The 20,680-nt window shown below is 40.9% G+C and overlaps 1 protein-coding gene across 2 annotated transcripts; it reads right to left on the bottom strand.

The window, feature by feature from the left end:
• Positions 1 to 775: 775 nt before the first annotated feature.
• Positions 776 to 17,726, bottom strand: LOC148101208 (uncharacterized). 2 transcript variants are annotated; one of them, XM_087845589.1, is made up of 6 exons: positions 17,640 to 17,679; positions 10,356 to 10,493; positions 2,690 to 2,731; positions 2,487 to 2,578; positions 2,298 to 2,333; positions 776 to 1,117 (listed from the first exon to the last, which is right to left on the bottom strand). In XM_087845589.1, exons 2-6 carry the CDS (start codon positions 10,438 to 10,440, stop codon positions 974 to 976), a joined length of 399 nt encoding a protein of 132 aa, XP_087701715.1. In that variant the 5' UTR covers positions 10,441 to 10,493; positions 17,640 to 17,679; the 3' UTR covers positions 776 to 973. The 2 variants fall into 2 exon arrangements, with proteins under 2 accessions (XP_087701715.1, XP_087701716.1); XM_087845590.1 differs by lacking the exon at positions 10,356 to 10,493 and having other exon boundaries at positions 17,640 to 17,726.
• Between the last annotated feature and the right edge of the window lie 2,954 nt (positions 17,727 to 20,680).

Raw genomic sequence — 20,680 nt, 5'->3', positions numbered from 1 at the left:
TTGTTCCCTGAAAAGCAGGATTGCTTCTTTTAGGCTTCCAAATTTTAGGTTGACTTGATATTCCTGACATTTTTTACCATTTTAAAATCTCAAAGCAGGAATATTTTATCCAGAAACACATTAAACTCTGCTGGTGTTAGACTTTTAAACCTGCAAGAGTTTTTGTATGTCTCGTTTTCAAAAAGTCTGTTAACGATGGATACATTTTTTCAGCTCATTATTTTGATTGTCAGGATTACAGCTTTACTGTTTTGGGTCATACCACTTCTAATTTCCATAAATATCCCACATTTAATGATATTAATGATTTATATTAATATCACAATATTAATATTGATAATATCTAACATCCTGCTTTTAAGATTAGGCTTTAAACATTCCTATTATTAGAGGTGGATCAGGTGACCCTGACTCCTCCCTTATGCCGGGACTCCACCACTCTGCATTTAATCATTGGTTATTATTTTTCTCTGGCTCTTTTCCAGCTTCCACAGCCCATCACTCCCAACTGCTCATGGCAGATAGCTGCCCCTCTCTGAGCCTAGTCCTCTCAGAGGTTTCTTCCTGTTAAAGGGAGTTTTTCCTTCCCACTGTTGCCAAGTGGTTGCCTATAGACAGTGTTGGGAAGGTTACTTTTAAAATGTATTCCATTACAGATTACAGATTCATGTGCAAGCATGAAACTGTTTTCAAACACATTAGTCATGTTATCTTGTTTTTTTAAAAATATTTCTTTATTAATCATTGACCTACTGCATCAAATACTGTCCTTCTTTGAGATGCACTGTCATCGCAGTGTCCTGTAATGTTGTGGTTATATTATGGGACTCTTCCCATTTATAATTCAAAGCCACACAGGAGGTTTAGTTGCCCTTAGAAAAGTGTCAGAATACACTGTGCATCACAGTTTGTTGTGTAAGGGGCTGCATAGCTGCAGACCAGTCAGGGTGCCCATGCTGACCCCCTTCTTCCACTAAAAATGACCAACAATGTGCATGCGAGCATCAGGACAGGACCACAGAGCAATAACAGACGGTATCCTGGTCTGATGAATCACACTTTCTTTCTTCTTTTTCTGGTGTGTTGCGTACTGGAGAACACCCGGCCTCAGGATGCACTGCAGGAAGAAGGCAGTTGGCAGAGGCTAGGGATGGGTATCGAAAACCGGTTCTTGTTGAGAACCGGTTCCCAGTGTTTCAATTCCTTGGAATTGTTTGCCATTTTTGCAAACGATTCCCTTATCGATTCCAGTCGCCCCGAATGACGTCACCACGTTGCGGAGCGTCATTTACCTGGCAGGAAACACGGCGCCTAAGCGGCTCAAACGCTAAAAAGTTTGGTTTTGCTTTACGAGAATGGATGACAACAGGGCAACTTGCAATACTTGCAAAGTAGATATTTCATTTAAGGGAGGAAACACTACAAATATACAAAAGCATTTGCTCACAAAACACACGATGACCTTAAATGAATGTCGTGTTTTTAATTCCGCTCCGGACTCGTGAATCTCAACCCAGCAGCAGCGGTAACGTTTGCACGTCCTCTCCCGTTAATGCGGCAGGTAAATAATCAACAACAGTGCATATTATGTTAGCGCGATCTGCCTTATTACAAAACCTGCCATTACTGTGCATTTAGATGACCATGATGAGACAGACAGAGTCTGGCTCAGATGCTGGCAGTTCTCACTGCAGTCTACCGTTAGCGTCTCCTTTCAGGCCAGGATAGACGAATGTCACCGAGCAGTGACTCAGTTTGTGGTCAAAGGTTTGCACCCATTTGCCACAGCAGATGATTTTCGGTAAGTGAATGTGTTTAATTGTAGGCAGGGACATTACTGGATATTCTTGTGTAATTGCTACAGAAGAATATTTATTTTATTATTTTACATTTACAATTTTTTTTCCTGGGGACCCTGTGACACCCCATTGAAGAGCCGTAGGCTGTGGATCTCTTAAGATCTCACTGTTGGGTTTGTAAGGCCATGTTACTCCTAAATTTCTATCTTGTTCAAAGAGAAGATATAAAACAAAGTTCTAAGCTATTAGACCTTAGTGTTCTCCTTTTTAAAAAAGAATCGATAAGAGAATCGATAAAGAATCGAATCGTTAAACAGAATCGAAAATGGAATCGGAATCGTGAAAATCTTATCAATACCCATCCCTAGCAGAGGCAGCGTGATGCTTTGGGCGATTTTGGGAAACCTTGGGTCCTGCCATCTATGTTACTTTGACACGTACCACTTGCCAAAGCATTGTTGCAAATCATGTACACCCTTTCATGGAAACAGTACTCACTGATGGCTGTGGCATCTTCCAGCAGGATAATGCAGCCTGCCGCAAAACAAAAAGGGTTCAGAATTGGTTTGAGAAGCACAACAATGAGTTTGAAGTGTGGACTTGGCTCCAAATTCTCCAGATCTCAACCCAATCGAGTAACTGTGGGACTGTGCTGGACAAACATGGAGACCCCACCTCACAACTTACAGGACTTAAAGGATCTGTCGCAAACATCTTGGTGCAGATACCACAGCACACCTTCAGGGGTCTAGTGGAGTCCATGCCTCGATGGGTCAGGGCTGTTTTGGCAAAAAAAGGGGGACCGACAAAATATTAGGCATAGGGCATCATGTTATGTCTAACTAGAAGACTGCCCAGAGAGCACATGCTCCGTCGATGTGAGTGCTCACTTGTGCTGTTTCCCAAAGAATAATCCAGCTTGGTGTTTCTTCCTCAAAGACAAACAGACAAAAGCACAACACGTGATGATCACATCCAGCGCTTACTATAAGGACAGTTTTTAAAATCTAAGCTTTACATTTTTTTGTTTTCATTTGCATCTGTAAAACTTTAGTTCAAGTCTGAGCTGAACACATGTACAAGTCTAATTTTATAACATCACAGCTAGCTTGGAAGCCAGTCGTAATCCAGAAAACAACTTAAATAAACTCCCAGGCAACACATCCACCTACTGATACCATATCGGACAGATTATTGTTCAAAGCAAAGTATTTTTAAATGTTTTAAAAGATGTCTGGAGGGGATCTTTAATGCGCGCCGCTCACCTCAGTCTAAATGGAGACATCCTGTTTCACAGGAAGGTGTCACTCACAAATTATACAGCTCGCAGTAATCAGGAATCGGGCCAGCACCAGCATCCTCCAGAACAGATCTTCTTTTTTTTCCCTTTTTAAAAAAAATCTTACTCTTTCTGTAAAACGGTGTGTATACGTGTGTTTTGACACCTTCTACTAATTCATGCATTTGTTATTAGAGCTGTCCATCAGTGTGTAATTAGACGTTAGCCCTGAGAAAGATCTGATGATACATCGTATACCATAAATACTATGCTGTCATGTTATGAAGGGAATAAGTCACGGGGATACATTTCCACAAACATGTCAGTCAGTAGAAAAGCTGTTTAATGAAAGATGACAGAGAGAACTCCTCAGGCAAAAGAAGCAATAGCATACCCAAATTAACATAAGCATCATTCCAGTTGTCAAGCTCGCTCCCCACTTTACTGGTATTTTTAAGTCAGGATAAACCTGAGGAATGGAACAACCATTAAAACAAACACTGATTCTGTTTTCTCTGGCACCGGGCTGCATTTCACAGGGAGGGAGAAGAAAAAGAGAAGAGAAAAGAGGGGGAAAGAAAACAACCACGGCTGCTTTTCTGGCAGGAGCATGAGATGCGGTGGTAGAGAGCCGAGAGCGGCGTCTCGTGCCAGCACATCCACATGTCATTTCTGTTTAGACACACCTTGGAGAATGTGACCTCTTTCCAAGCCTGGCCTGGCAAGGGGTCCGCGGTGGAGGGGAGGCAGAGCCCCGGATTGTGGTGAACCTGTGCCAGACAGATGCCTCCCACCATGTGAATACATGCGTGTGCGCACTCATGACTCACTACATGCAAGGTATGTGTGCACTGCAACTTTGCAGCTCAGTGACGTTGGTTCTGGCACGCCAGCCGCTCACTGGCTCCACCGCTCGTCTGTGATCTGTTGGTTGGCCCCGTTGGTGTCGCCACCACAATCTCAGCTCAAAAATCCCTCCTCCGTGCCAACGTACACTAGGTTTCAGCTTTTACTGAGCTTGTTTGGTGGCAGAGTTGGCGAGAGCGAACACACCACATAGATCACGGCTGTAGGGGTACAATAACAGGTGGCTGAACCCTCCCTTGCATCGGCTACTACGGTGTATCAAGGTGGACACAAGGACCAGCCGACCTCAAAGTTGATGGGTAATTTATTTATCGTAACTTCATAGAAATCTGATCAGTTTGACTTGCTGATGAAAAAAAAAATCAACATTTTATTGCTGTGTCTACAAAGCTTACTTAAATAGTAAACTAACAATACATTAATATTGCTGTTACACAATGTAAATCCCTATATGAAAAGACCCTGTTCTGAACTGGGCCTCATTTACTCTACGTCTTAAAAAATGGATAAGTCAGACCTGAGCAGTTTCTTTTTTCTCAGACTTTGTGCTCGTCTCTCTCAAGCTGAATTCCGACTCACTCCTAATCAGTTTCTGTCTCTTTTTCGCCTTCATCTTCTTCTTTAAACCTTCACTCATTTGCACCTTATTAACTTACTCTTTGATTCTGTCTCCACTGTTGCATCCCGAGTTTCTCCCTCTCAGCCCTTCTTTCACTGTCTGAGATCATAAAACTACTCTTTTTTTCTTTTTAAGTCTCGCACGGCATCGAGAAGTCCCGGTATAGTGTGATTAGGAGCCAAAAAGTTAATATGCTTTAAAGTTAATTTGAAACAGGTCAGCAGCAATAACAGGTCTAATCAACCGAATGGATAAAATAATGATGTGCCAAAATAAGTCACCGAAGCGCTCAGGAATACAATCGTTCCCAAAAGAACATCATGTTTAATAGGAACTGAAACTAGTGATTGAGACCATAAACTCATCAGGAATGTGTTTACTGAGATCATGAATCAAAAGAGACACGAGCTTTTCCCACAGACTTCTAAACATCCAAACATCTTTCACAGTACTCATAATTAGAAAGAATCCAGGATACTGCACTTCCTCACTGGTGTCACTTATACATCTTTGTGATGTTATAGACAGGAGATATTCCCAATATGGTCGTCTCAGGGACATATTATAATATTAGGAATAAGTCAATGTAGCACATCCATGGACAGAGCCTGATCAGTGCTTTGTTTATGGCTTATTTATAGTGAGTCTTGACACACTAGTTTGACAATTTTACTACCGTTTACATTCGCTCCCCCCATCTTGGATTGAATTGTTAACTCGGGATTGGTGGGTTTTCTTTTGGCTTTCCGAGTACAAATTCCTAGTTGAAGGGGCTTGAAAATTCCGAACAGGAACTGGAACAAACCAATAGTTCAGAACTGGGAGTACAGAACCCCGACCAATCAGAATAAAGATTAAAGCTGGAGTAACTAGAGAGTGATCCAGAGAGAGAGAAGCTAAAATGGCATGTTTTAAATTTAAATGGAAAGGCCTAGACCAAAGAACAGTATAAGGCAGGATTATTCTGAACTGGGAATCATGCAAAGCTACTCTAGCTGTTCTAAAATCAGGCTGTGTTTGACATGCAAAATAAACCCTTTGACGGGAGGTTGTCATGTAAGGAATTAATATATGATTGAAAGCCACACAGGGGAAAAAAAAGCTTTAAAAAAAAGAAACCATTAGTGAGCTGAAGAACAAAGGAGTTAACAGAGAAGGACAATGTTTTCCCCAATTTGTTCAGTACTGCTTCCATAGTATTAATGTGTTTGTGTATTTTACTGCTGTCTGTTAACTGCAAAGCAGTTTGCTCGACTCTGTAATTTTTAAATAAAGTTGGATTGGATGATTTAGGTAGTAATAGGGCCTTTTTAGGGTGTTTTTATGAATACAAACACTTTTGTAGAGTTTGAGATTTCACCCTGATGCCAATGGTAATATTCCTAAGGGGAAGCGTGTCACACATTACCCATCACAATAGTGGATTTAAGGCGGCAGCTTAGCAGCGAGGGGGCACCCAGGTTGTGTCGAGGCTGTGTGGAGACAGGGAGGGGGGATGTGGAGGGGTTGAGTAGACAGGCATGCAAAAAGACACTCACCTGTGTACGGCAGGGATAAGCAAGCCGACAGCCACACAAAGTACAGACACAGCAGAATCCTACTCCCTGCTCGCCATTTGGCCTCCGGCAGTGAGGGGTAACCGAATTACAGCAGCAGCAAAAAAGCTAATCTCACTTCCTCTGTGGGGGTCTCGCGCGTGTGCACTTGTACGCCTGTCTGTGGGGTGTCGCAAGCGTTCATTTGTGGGTCCACGCGCATTCGTTCAGACTCAGCATGCATTTTGGAAAGCGTGTCATCACGACAGTGAGAGTGTATGTTTACTAGATGAAGATGAAGGCCCACATCCAACTGTCCTGCAGGCACCAGAAGGTGAGCCGTAACAGAGGTGAGGAGCATGCGAGCATGCTTATATGTGCGTGACAACTCGAGTATGCATGAAGCTTGTTTACATCGTCTGAGCATGTGTCCACTTGTTAAAGACAACCGTACCCCATCACTCAACTTGAGAAGCTGTCGTCTAACATCAGGCAGATACAACCAGTATTTGCAAAGCCTCCGCAGACTCCCAGGAAACAGATGGAAAACCTGAAAAACGGATTCAAATAGTGATTTCGAGCAGGCTCTGTTTGTTTTTGCCGACTAACATACTCTTGTTGTTGGCTGTTAAGTTCACAAGTTAAATGTTTTTTGGCAGGCAGGAGCAAAAAGCAATGATAGAGTGTACAGTTACACCAGCTGACACAGCTGATAACAGCGACATGAAGCACCTGTTTAATGAGTTATTTTGTTATAGCGAGTGCTGAAAACAAAGTACAGCAGAGTTGATGAGAACAGGATGTTAATAAGAATCTATTTTCTTAAAAGCTTATCCAGCTTAGCGTGTGGGTGGCTGGAGTCTGTCCCTGTTGTCACAGAGCGAGAGGCAGAGTACACCTGTGACAAGTCACCAGCCCGTCACGGATCTAAGAAATCAAGACACATGGCCCCACACTCTCACATCCTTAGCTACACTCAATGTAGACTCACCAGTTAACCTAAGATGTATGCTTTTGTACTGTGGGTGGAAACTCATACAAGCACAGGCAGAAGTTACAATCTCCCCAACCTGATGAATGGCATTAATTTAGCTAATCAAGCACCAAAGTAACCTTTGTTAGCCTCATGGACATTTCTTTAAAAAAGCCTTCAAAATCAGTAGGACTCATTCTCAAAGGACTACAACTCCCTCTTGCATAGTCTCATGGTTAATGGGTATGGAGCTAAAGTTTTAAAAATTACAAAAATTTGTGCATAACACATCCCACACGTGTTTATCAACAGCATGGGGCCGTTTTGAATGGAGGAACAAATAATGGTGTCAATCCGTCCTGTTCCACTTATCCTCGTCAGGGTCGCAGGGGGACTGGATCCTACCCCAGCTACCATAGAGCGAGAGGCAGGATACATTCTGGACAGGTCGCCAGTCTGTCACAGGGCTAACACATAGAGACAGACAACCATTCGCACCTATTACCAACTATCCCCACTAACTGCATGTATTTGGACTGTGGGAGGAAGCCAGAGTACCCGGAGAGAACCCACACAAACACGGGGAGAACATGCAACCTCCACACAGAAAGGCCCCACCAGGTGGTGGAATCAAACTCGGGACCTTCTTGCTGTGAGGCAACAGTGGTCATAATCACACCACCGTGCTGCGCCAAATAATGATGTATTGTTTCTTTGGTGTTAAGTTTATTTTGGGGGCAATTTCCTTTTATTCGACTGTTTGGTAATGAAGAGCAGACAGGAATGAGAGGGAGAGAGCAGGAGAAGACACAGAGCCCAGCACCACACTTTCGACTCAAAGCTTGGCTGCTGTACTTCAGCCATGTGGCACATGGACACCTACTCAACCAGCAGAGATGGGCAGTAACACGTTACGACGCGTTACTGTAATCTGATTACTTTTATCAAGTAACGAGTAAAGTAAGGGATTACTATTGAAAAAATGGTAATTAGATTACCGTTACTTTCCCGTAGGAACTCTGCGTTACTGCGTTACTAAAACCGTGATTTTTTTGCGAGTATGTCTCATGACAGTGACGTAAGCGAGTGCGACGTTCGTGACAACAGCTGTCTGCAGATCAACAATGGATAATATATCATGTGCAGGAGAGAGTATGAGCGTGCAGCGTTTAAAGCGTGGAAGTACTGACCTTACTTTAAGTTTGATTCCATAAAAAGTGACAAAAACATTAGTGTCTGTTGTGCGTGGGAAGAAAACTTCTTTTTACAGCGAAAAAAACCCTAAACTTCCGAGCAAGCACCGAGTGCGTAATGGGAAACTCACAGAGAAACTCGCGGATTCTTCCACTGACCGCTGCGGCACACCTGCACCACAGTAAACCTCCGTCTACCCTACTCCTGCTTTACAGGTGAAAATAAAGCAAAAGGACCGCTAGTCTTTGACTTTATTTATTTTCTGCTGTGTTTTACTTGCATCTATTTGAAAGACTGAGTGTAAACACACACAAAAAAATATTTTATGTGCTGGAATGTGCAGAAAATAGATTTAAATGTTAAACTAATTTCTTCAAGTCAGAGAATGGTGCATATAATTAAATTTTTGCTTGATGCATAAAGTTAAAAGATTAAAACTGATAAAACAAGTTTTAAAAAGGGACTTTTCCATTTGATTACATTTTGTATGATGGATTATGTAGAAAAAGTAGAATTGGGCTGAAAGATCTATCGCTTTATCACCTATTCAGGTTGTAAATTGTATTTTTAAAAAGTAACTAAGTAATTAATTACTTTTGAAAATAAGTAATCAGTAAAGTAACGGGATTACTTTTTTGGGGAAGTAATCAGTAATTAGTTACTGATTACTTTTTTCAAGTAACTTGACCAACACTGTCAACCAGTGAGCTAAAGTTGCATCCTGTCAAACGCATTTAAACATTAATTATAAAGGAGAAAAGAAGGGAAACGTAAGAGTCCACCAGGGTTTAAACCTTAATGAATTACTGCTACTTTTGTACCGAGGCCTTGCTAATGTATCTCCTGCCGAATAATTAACTAGGAAATAAATAAAAGCCTTGATAATCCAATCCAGTGAAAGTTTTGTTCATAGTTAAGAAGTCTACTCATTCCAGTGCTAAACATCCTGCCCAGTATTTAAACGGCACTTTGAAACCACTCTATGTACTTATATTTACCTCTACTAACACCTATTTTAGAGCCAGCAGCACAGTCTTATGTACTAACCCAGCGGACCCCAACTCCGGGCCATGGACCGGTACTGGGCAACTCAGTTGAGAGTTGAGTTATTTTTAAATCATTTTTATCGTTAACTCGGTTTCCTTGGGTCTTTTCGTGTGTGTTATGAATAAATCTTTTTTTTTGGTACCGGTACTAGTTTTATTTTGTTGTATTTATCTGCGACACCTTAAAGGCCGGTCCGTGAAAATAATGTCGGACATAAACCGGTCCGTGGTGCAAAACATGTAGGGGACTAACCTGTACCTATACACTGATACACAGACTTGTATTATTGTAGGATCTTTACCTTACAATGTAAAGTGGCTTGAGGCAACTTTTGCTGTGATTTGTTGTAACTAAAATTGAATTGAATGCATCGGCCTGAGAAATGACAGCAGAAACAGGAGAACTAAACCTGGATGGCTTTAGATAGAAAACATGTTGTTTTGCAATTTGCACAACCAGTTCTCCAATGCAGCACATTGGAGAACTGGTTGTCTTAGTGCACACAGAAACCTGAATGGTTATCATGTCCTAGTGTCAGATAAAACACAAAGTGGATAGAAATACATTTTCATCCAATCTGCAGTTTCAGGTTGAGGCCAGCACAGTTTCACTATCAGCTTTTCTCAGAAATAAGAAAGAAGTAAGCCTAACAGTATTTTGTATTGGTTTAGAAATGCGAAGAAAAAAAAAGAAAAACACCTAGACATCTGAACCAAATAAAACGTTCCCCTGAAATATATTTATCATTTGAGGTCCAGCTACAGTCTCAACCACTAATTCTCTCAATCATCTTCACCTTTCGGAGCTCTTTGTAACACACATGAACGTAAATAAATAAATTCTACTGCGCCTTAGTCACCGTCGGTCAGCGGGATTGAACTGACTCACAGAGGTGAACGAGTTACACGTCACTCAGAGTAACGTTATGTTTTCTCTGGGTGTATCACAAAACAGAACTAAAACAGAACAATACGCCTGAGGCATGACTGGCTGACTAAAAACTTTGCATCTTTCCACTGGTGTTTAGTTGCACGCTGGATACCTTTCATCACCCGTTCTCGGGCATCCAGTCTAGGAGCCATGACAGCCAGTTGTGTTGCCGTTTCCCCGTCTTCCTCCAATAGCATGTTCAGAACCGGCGGACCGGGTTAGGCTGGAGCCCAGGTTCTCTTCCAAGAGCCTGAAAAGCATAGCGTGAGTGTGCGCCGTTCCACTACAATCCTTGCGGTAGTTTTATCTTGGCTTTAGTGTGTGATGTGGTTGCGATGCAGAGGTGGAACTCAGAGAGCCCGTGTTTGTCTATGCTTGAATGCTTTCTTGTGCGTGTTTACATTTGTGTGAACATTCTAACATGTGATGTTTGCTGCTAAATGTCAGCAGCTGGCGGATTGCAGACAGCAGTGAACACCACCTGCACTCCAAACCATCTGACTGGCAGGGATACAGTTGGCCAATGATTTGATGCCGACTAACGAAAATTACACTGTTGTAGCACAAATGTGACAAGGACTAGTTACAGGTTACTTCTGAATAAATAAATGGAAAAAAAAATACAACAACTTAAAGTCAGTTTACTCTAACGGGGAGCTGACGCCCCAGTTTGTAGCCTGCATTAGAACTTTGAGAGTTAGTGTTTGATGCTTTGCCTCTTTTTTCCAAGTACGTACGGTGGCCCTGAAAGGTCAAATGCACTGCAACTTAAGAAAACAGCAGCAAATGGAAAAATGCTTCTTACAAAATAGAGTGGAAGTTGAATAAAACACAATAGAAATTAAAAAACAAAATGCCACAAAAGCTCACAAAGACTGTAAAGTGATTGACCAGCTGAGAAAGTGACAAGCTAATAGTAAACAGCTGACGCAAACACGTATCTACAGTATTTTACACAACACAGATGACTCTCTGGTTTTTGTCACTCACGCAGCTGTTCTGTCAAAAACACGCATCCCCTGTGTTTTGTGAGTTTTTTCCTACTTCTGTTTTGTTTTTTGTGCTTTTGCAGCATTTTCTTTATAAAGTTGCAGTTTATTTGACCTCTCCTACATCAGTTGCTCTGGATGCACTCGGAGGGACCAAAACGTTAAGCTCTGTCCCAAGGCCAAACAACAAAAGTACACGTATTAGGACAAAAAGAAAAAACAGTCCCTCTTTTTGATTTTTTAAACTGAAATGTGAATCTTTGTCGGGGGAAACGTGGCATCATGATTTAATGCTGGGCCAAAAGTGCTGCAAAGTCTTCCTGGAGGTGAGCTTGTATTTATGAACCCGCTGGGTAGATTTTATTTTTTTTAATGCCACACACACACATTGCGTTTACACTGGCTACCATCCCACACTATCCCATGTGTTTTACCTCATCCATATCCAGATACAGATCTCTTGGAGAACAGGGGGCTGGATCTGAGTCTACATAAACTGGGCTCAGATTCACTGAACTGAACAATTAAAGAGTCTGCAGAGGTAATAATATAGCAAGACTCAACTATAGCATGTTGCTATAGTGGCTATGGCGAATCCTTGTTTGTCCTACTGTGCTATATGCAAGCTAATATGCCATAAAGCCTGAAAGGTGAAATAATCTGAGAATTGTTTTAAAAGCAATAAATTAAACATCAGTTTGCACATATGACTGAAAACACGTTTGTGTAATTTGGCATGTTCTTTCAAATGGAAATAATCCGCCTATTTTTCCTTCCGAGGGGAGGCTGACACTGACAGACATTCTCTGTCTGTCAGTGTCAGTGTTTTAACTTTGCACATTGCACTTTTTTGATGAAAAATCTAGGTTGTTTTCTCAGGCTTATATTATTTTGGTGAGTGTATGTGATGTGTTGGTTGTCTGTTTGTTTGTTTGTACGGACATACTGCAAATCAATTTCCCGTTAGGGACAATAAAGTTACCATTGACCATTGAGTTTTAATTTTTGCTACATCTGACATTTTGGGCCAATTAATTAAAAGGGGGTTATAAAAAAAATCACACTAATCATGTAGACTTCTCAAACAGGGTTAAGCAGTAAAAAATGCCCATGAGCCCTCAGCACTGTGAGCCTCTAATGGGAAGCAAAAGGGCCACATTCACTTACTGTTGAAAGCAGTTTCCTTGCCTGGGTTTTCATGCATAGAAAACACAGACGTTGACCTCCAGTCTCCTCATCAGCAGGATCAGACCGCTTATCATATGCTTCCACCTGAGTCATGCTTGTTTGCACTGCTGGTCATTTGGACAGAGTCACAGATCTCCAATCTGTTCGACCCATTCTCAGGCCAGAAGGTGAAACTAATGCTTGTTTCTCAGAATTAATTTCATGTGCATGAGAGGCTGTGGCAGATATTATTTAACAACTATGATTTCAGACTTTAGAAGACACCAAATAATAATAATGGTGCATCTACTGTATATGAATTTAATAAAGAGCATCCTCAAAACTGAGTGTAAATACTGGGTAAACTGTGTGATGGAATGTATCTGAAATGACACAAATACACACTGGAAGGATGTATTTGTGTCATTTTTATTTGTCTCCATGCTATAGATGTAGTTTCCATTCAGTTTTGTGTACCACATCACTCTTAGCAGCAACTGCTTTTCACAACATACAAATAGTTACCGAGAGCTGGTTTATATTTTCTTCTGATTCTCATATTAAATCTTAAAATCTAATTTTATTCGTTTCTCCTTTTTTAAGATAAAACAGTTTTTACATTCGCACTTCCCTTCTCGCCAGTTGATAGTGGGCTTGGAGTGCCGCTCAAAGTCTCCTGTGCGTTTCAAACAGCCAGACTGAAGGCAGTGAAATCACCAGAGGAAGAGAGAGCTAAATCCTGCACGATAAAAACGTCCTCTTAATCTTACCTTGAAAGCCACGACAGAGGGGAGCCTCCCCTCGGAAGGAAAAACAGGCGGATTATTTCCATTTGAAAGAACATGCCAAATTACACAAACGTGTTTTCAGCCGCTCTTTTCAAAAGTGGCAACAGATGGAGGCCGGTCGGCGTTGCGAGCGGGTTGGAGTTGACGGTCTGCCGCCGCTGCGTTTCCTGTGTGTTCTGGAGTTTATCAGCACACACAGGTAGCCCATGAATCCATTATACAGAGCACAGATCTTATTCAGGCGCACTCTAAAAAGAAACGCCTGCCCAGGTGTGTGCTGTCTTTCAGATTTTTTTTTCTTCCTGTTTTGAATGCAGACTATCAAGTTAAAATGTAGCAGCTGCTGCATAACTTATCTCTACAGGAGTTTGGAACAAAGTGCACCGAGTGATTAGACGACTGAGGAAGGAAGTTGGGAGCTAGGTGAGTGCTGCAGGAGATAAATGGAAGCTGGAGGTTTATTTTAGCTGTTGTCAGATGGCCAAAACATGGGAATCTGAGAGCTTGGGTGCAATACTGACTGAGAACAGTGCTGTTTCCTTTTTCTCTTCTTTTTTTAAACTGACAAATCCTCCAAATGCTTGGACACCCCCAGGTGTAGATTTTTAAAGCAAAAAGGAATAAATACAAGGTCTGCAGCAAACACACACCAAGGGTACTGTGATGTTGGGTTTTCTGTGAAGTGTTTATCAGACAAAATCCAGCCATAGAAAAAGAACAGCACAGCACTGTACTGAAAGTGTTATAATACATATTTACCAATGAAAGCATTATGATGTTGACATTGTCTATACATAGGCTAGAGTGGCTCTTACAAAGTGAGAGATACAGATCAGATTATTACACTGAAGAAACTCAATTCATCTGTCTTTTGATCAGTACATGTTAATGTTTAACATTCACACTCCACATAAGAAAGCAACCTAGGCTTCAGTGTCTTGCCCAAGAAAACTCGCACACGCAGACTGGAGCAACTATTCGTAAATAGCAAATACTCTGTACCACCCGAAACAGGCATGAACAGGCAGCCTCACTGAGGCTTCTCCACATACCCAGACCTGTTTGTAAAACAATAACCAGCACTTTTAAGCCATTTACATTTATGTATATCTAGAATTCTCATATGTTTATGTGGTGAACTTCATTGTCAGACTGTTATAAATATTGCTTCTCTGTTCCTGATGTCAGCATCATAAACCCAGTGATGGCACTAGCCAAACATGAAGCTAATTAGCTCAACTATGACTGAAAATGTAGAGAAAAAGACCACCAGGGGAGGATACAAACACTGAAATGTTTGCTTGGGCTCTAAAACCCCATGGAAATACTTTGTCTGCCAAAATCCACAGGATGTGACGACTAAGCTTGTTCCCCGTTGCATTCCCTCGACATCTGTCCTCCACTTCCAGTGACAACAGTTAGCATAAATAAGTTTGTTCCAAACGTTAGCAACAAAGCAGCTGATGCTATGTTAGTATTTATATATATCAATACAAAGCTGACGGGACAAAGGAAACAGGAAAACCAGCACAAAGAGGCTTTAAAGTGGTCGCCACGGCAATTCTACTTTAGAAATATGAACAAGTAGAAACAGAAGCTGCAGTCTGACTCCTTCAGCAGGTAACAGTTTGTTACCTGTTGAAGTTCAGAGTCTGCCTGCTACAGTTTTGATGTCTATTTCTATGACAAGTTTAGCCTTAAGACCTTGTAAAAATCTGAACTTGAACTTGCTAATACCCATGGACACTCAGGGGACAGTGAGGGACACGGCAAAAGCTTCAGCGGCATGTGTTTCTGGAAATAACAGAAGGTGGACTTTGAGATTTGCCTTTAGATCACTATTTGGCGCTAGAAGCCAAGAAACCAAGTAAAATTTCTATGTAATAACTTTTCCATGTAGACCCTCTTGGTCCATCAGTGCTGCGCGGTGGAACCTCTACTCCTGTGTCAGCTGAACCTTCCTACAGCTCCTCTGCAGTCATATTCAGGGTTTTCCACCTTTCTGCCAAGCAGATACAAACTTTCTTGCTGTTCCAAAGATTATATCTTCACTCCTACATTTCCCTTCACTACTTGCACTACATATCAAAAAATCTGGAAATGTCTGTGAACATCACGTAGTCAGCCAAGAAAGTGAAATTGAAAAGAAGGGTTGGCTTCTGCAACAGGAAAATGATCCAAAGCAGGCTTTGAAATGCACCATCAACTACTCCCACAACAACACAAGCTGAAGTACCTGGAATGACCTCCACAGTCCTCTGACTTGAATATCACGAAAAGAAAAACAAATAGCTAAAGATCTTAACCATAATTTATTTGTGAGTCTACCTAAAATAAGTTGAAGCTGAAAAATGATCCATCAAAAACTAAGACGAACTGGTGGTTCACCAGTCAGGACAAGATGCTGAAACCTCAATTGCCCACTATGCATCCATCAAAGTGTGTGTGTATGTAAAAGCACTTGGGTATAGAAAAAAGTGCTTGTATGAATATGAACTTGTAGTAAAAAGTGTGTAGAAAAGTACCATTTACCATTTAAATTAGACTTAGCAGGGGTTCCCACCAACAACCAGAAATGTTCAGGGGCTTTTTCTATTGTAAAGATTACAGACAGAAGTATTCTTCACTTCAATGAAGACCTCATCTGTGCTTCACATCTGTGCTTATTTGATCTTTGGGCATGTGACTTCCTCTTTGTGGTGAACTCTGCTTCCCATCATTGTTCAAGCCAACTTTTCCACCACTAAGTATTCTACCTTTGCATGGTGTCATCATAGTCTACACACTGCTGGCTTGTTGGAGGATTGCAATTGTAACTCTGTAGGCCTTTGTGTGGGTTGATTCCCCACAGTTGTGCTCTCTCTGCTACACACACACACCTACACAAATGGATACTAACATGAGACCTATAAGTAATGAGAAATAAAATGACTTTTGGGAATAAATTGATGTGATGCTTATATATAAATATATATATTTATATTTCTGGCCCAGGCAAGAATCGAACTTGCGATCCTGTGGTCCAAAGGCATGTAGTGTAACCACTACGCTATCCAGCTCTATCTATCTATCTATATATATATATATATATATATAGATATAGATATATATATAGAGATATATATATATATATATATATATATATATCTATATATCTATATATCTATCTATATATATATCTATATATCTATATATCTATATATATATATATATATATATCTATATATATATATATATATATATCTATATATATAGATATATATCTATCTATATATATAGATATATATCTATCTATCTATCTATCTATCTATCTATCTATATATATATATATATATATATATATATATAAATATAAAAGGGGTGCAACGATACTCCTATCATATTGAACCGTTCGATACAGTGCTTTCGTTTCAGTACGCATATGTATCGAACAATACAACATTTTTAATTTATTTTATCAACTTTCCTTCTGACGATGCTGTCTCTGTTGAGCACTCAGTGGATCTGCGCTCGACAGTGCAGCCTAGGCGGAGTAGTCAAACGCAGATTCACTGAGCGCAGGGCAAGCTAGCAAGACAGAAGTTAAGCTCTCCTTGCAACATGGCAAATTGAACCTCCCCCACCCTCATTCAGATGTGGCGTTTGGAACTATTTTGGTTTTCATGTGACATATGACCCTGAAGGTAAGCCTGTCATGGACAAAAGTAAAACAGTATGTTGGATGTGCCACGCAATGCTCAATTACATTGGTGGGAACTAGTGTGTTAACAGGTTAGCTGTTAAAGTGTTGGCAGTCCAGCCCCAGGCACAGGGTGATCCACGGTAGCTCGTTAACGGAGATTTGCCGTGTTGTGGCGTTAACGTCATTTCAGATTAACGCTGACAGCACTAGTGGGAACACAACGAATATGACCGCACATTTACTCCGAAATCATCCTAGTGCAAAGACAAGTGGAAGCAGACAAAAACAACAAGCAGGCATGCTACAAACTTTACCCGAGTCATTTAGACAGCCGTTAGCACATGATTCTCCTTATGGGGACCTGATATGTTTAACCACTTAAGCCCCACGCCCCCGGTACCGGAGGCAAAAAGGAGGAGATCACGTTTAATCGGTTATAACGCGGGTTGAGAAATATAAGTCCAGACATGTGTGGTATCCACAGAAACCTCAGAATCTCAGCTAAAATGTTATATAAACCATTTCTACAACCACCAAACACACCGAAAACAAGCCGTGACTAAACGAGCAGTTGCGTAAATGCGCAGAAGTCCGCTAAACAAACAAAACCCAACCAGAAATTCTTCAGACTTGTGTAACCAGCTAAAGCTATCACTGACTCCACACACCAAGTTTCACCACGATCAGACCAAAATTCACTGAATGAGCCACAAAAGAAGACCACAATAACACACAGCGGCGCAAATGCGCTAAGACAGAAATTGGCTTACCGTCCTGATTTCCTCCATTATTTTCGCCGGTAGCCACGCGATTAACAGTAGTTGCCATGCCTACCTAGCTGCATCAGAGCAGTTTTCCGTCAACAACCTCCATTTTAGACCCACCTACAGACACGTGACTGAACAGACGCCACATGCAATAAATTTGGGCCCACGTGGGTTTTGGCATCACAACGTCTGATTGGTTGCAGTGAACGTGGCATCGTCACTGTGAATCTATTGGCTCAAACGATTAAAAAGAGGTGTCAATCACGCAAATTGACCAAAAGAAACCAAAGTTACAGCCCCTCGGAGTTTAAAGGGCCAGAGGCCAATCAAACACTCTATACCCGCTGCAGAAAAGGGCCGTTGCCATGTAAATGTGTGGTTAATTCTTCAAAAATATATTTTTAAAAAAAGCATGTTTAGGCCTGTTAATAAAATTTATTAATTTCTGCTCTTTAATACCTAAAAAAAATCAACTGGCATGGTGTCCTATTGTGTGCCCAAATTGGACATTTTTGTACAACGTCTGGATATTCATGTATTGACAGCGCTGTAATTTTTCACTGTTTCACTTTAGAAACATAAATCTGTGCACAGATGATGTTTATATGTTGGTTACTGGATTTCTGGAACCAAATGTGATCTGAGGCATATTTTTCAAAGCTATATATATGCTATATATGCTAAAAATAAAAAAAAATAAATAAATTAGGCGAGGATAAAAGCTACTTACTTTTTCTGTGTTCCAGTCTCAGTAACTTTGACACAGTAATATCTGCTTCAATATTTACACCTCTGAAGTGTTAGCTTTATTTTGATACCAAGATTGTAAGGACAGAGTTTGTAATTGCAGAGAAATAATCAATTAAATTTGGGCATTACATTTTCGAGCAGGAAACTCAGAAACCCCCTTGGGGCTTAAGAGGTTAATATGCTGCTGAGAATATACCCCAGAAGAAGTGTATAGTATAGCTTTTATTTTGGAAAGAGCCATTTCTCTGTAATAAACTCTCTTTTCCAAAGATGAGTGATTCCTCAATCAGATATTAATTATATTTTATTACTTTGTTGTTTCAGCAACATTAAATTTAAAAACTGTACTTTTGAGTTAAAATATATATTTATAATTTTAATAAATGACAAATTAAAAAGGCATGAACATTTTTTTTTGTATCGAAAAAATATCGAACCGTGACACCAAAGTATCGAACCGAACCGTGAATTTTGTGTATCGTTGCACCCCTAGTATATATATATATATATATATATATATATATTTTAGGGGTGCAACGATACTCGTATCGATATTGAACCGTTCGATACAGTGCTTTCGGTTCGGTACGTATATGTATCGAACAATACAACATTTTTAATTTATTTTATCAACTTTCCTTCTGACGGTGCCGTCTGTGTTGAGCGCTCAGTGGATCTGCGCTCGACAGTGCAGCCTAGGCGGAGTAGTCAAACACAGATTCACTGAGCGCAGGGCAAGCTAGCTAGACAGAAGTTAAGCTTGTTGCAACATGGCAAATTGAACCTCCCCCACCCTCATTCAGATCTGGCGTTTGGAACTATTTTGGTCTTCATGTGATGTATGACCCTGAAGGTAAGCCTATCATGGACAAAAGTAAAACAGTATGTCAGATGTGACACGCAATGCTCAATTACATGAGTGGGAACTAGTGTGTTAGCGCAGTTAGCTTGTTAATGTGTTGACGCTGTCCAGCCCCACACACGGGGCAATCCGCGGTAGCTCGTTAACGGAGATTTGCCGTGCTGTGGCCTTAACCTCATTTCAGATTAAGGCTGACAGCACTAGTGGGAACACAACGAATATGACTGCACATTTACCCGATAGCATCCTAGTGCAAAGACAAGTGGAAGCAGACAAAAACAACAAGCACGCATACAAACGTTACCCAAGTCATTTAGACAGCCGTTAGCACATGATTCTCCTTATGGGGACCTGATATGTTTAATATGCTGCTGAGAATATAGCCCAGAAGAAGCGTATAGTATAGCTTTTATTTTGGAAAGAGACATTTCTCTGTAATAAACTCTCTTTTCCAAAGATGAGTGATTCCTCAATCAGATACAGGGCTTGCAAAATCACTAGCCCGACGTTCCGGGGCTAGCGATTTTTCCAGTCGGGCTGCCCTGCTCTGCTCGTCGGCCTATCGTAGGAAGGAAAAATATATGTCAATGCTTTTGCATTCTTTCGGAAATGTAGCTGGGTAATTATGTCATTGGCATCGGTGAGCCACTGTGAATATGTGACATATTGAAATCGCGTTTGAATTTGCGCTTGTTTTTTGCTTTCACTTTGCAATCGCGCGAACTGTGTATAGAGAGCGACAGCACTGATTGGTGAGTGATGATAATTTGCGCACCAATTCCTCTGACATCGTCTTATCAATCGTTAGCTTACTATGCAAACATGACAAGTGAAATCTCCCGCAGCAAGCTTAAACATGTGAGAAGTTGATCGCGCAGAGAATCGCTGAGCGTTATGTGAGTGCGTGTGTAAAAGCAGCAGGATATATATTTTAGTTCTGCTGAGCCAAATAAGACAGGTCAGCGTGAAGAAGTGACAGCCAAAGAAAAGCTTACCACAAAACGGAAAAGTTATGACAAATCAGACTATAAGGCAAAAAGAAAGTGCAGCTTTATGGTTTCATGGACAAAAGAATTTCTGTGGCTGCAATATGACGAACTAAATAACCAGGTCTACACATTAGTGGTCCGCAGGTGCGCATTCGCTGTCAAAATAAAAAACGCGCACAAGATAAGAAGTTGCAACGCGTGTTTGCATACATAAGATTTTCTGGAGGAGGACAGACATTTGTTTAGAACTCTTAAAGATGTCGAAGAAGCTCCTTTAAGCAATTACTTTGGTGTTCCTCCACCTCCAAAGAAATGTCAGGAGTCCGAACCACAAAAGAAGCGCGTATTCTCAGAAAAGTGTCTGCAGGAGGTGAGCTGGCTTCAAACAAATGATGAACGCACAGAGAGGTGGTGCAGAATGTACCGTGAAAATTTAATAAATG

The sequence above is a fragment of the Neolamprologus brichardi genome, chromosome 9 (genome assembly GCF_056152115.1).
Source record: "Neolamprologus brichardi isolate AB-2024 chromosome 9, ASM5615211v1, whole genome shotgun sequence".
Taxonomy (NCBI): Eukaryota; Metazoa; Chordata; class Actinopteri; order Cichliformes; family Cichlidae; genus Neolamprologus; species Neolamprologus brichardi.
The sequence above is the reverse complement of the archived record's forward strand: the minus strand, read 5'-3'. Positions and strand labels throughout refer to the sequence as shown.

What these genes read in the sequence shown, in the direction of transcription:
- LOC148101208 (XM_087845589.1), bottom strand. Translation starts at nt 10,440, where the DNA reads ATGCTATTGGAGGAAGACGGGGAAACGGCAACACAACTGGCTGTCATG. An exon ending in CGACAGATCCTTTAAGTCCT is followed by an intron (nt 2,334 to 2,486) that starts GTAAGTTGTGAG and finishes GTTTTGCGGCAG; the next exon opens with GCTGCATTATCCTGCTGGAA. An exon ending in GGAAGATGCCACAGCCATCA is followed by an intron (nt 1,118 to 2,297) that starts GTGAGTACTGTT and finishes TTCTTCCTGCAG; the next exon opens with TGCATCCTGAGGCCGGGTGT.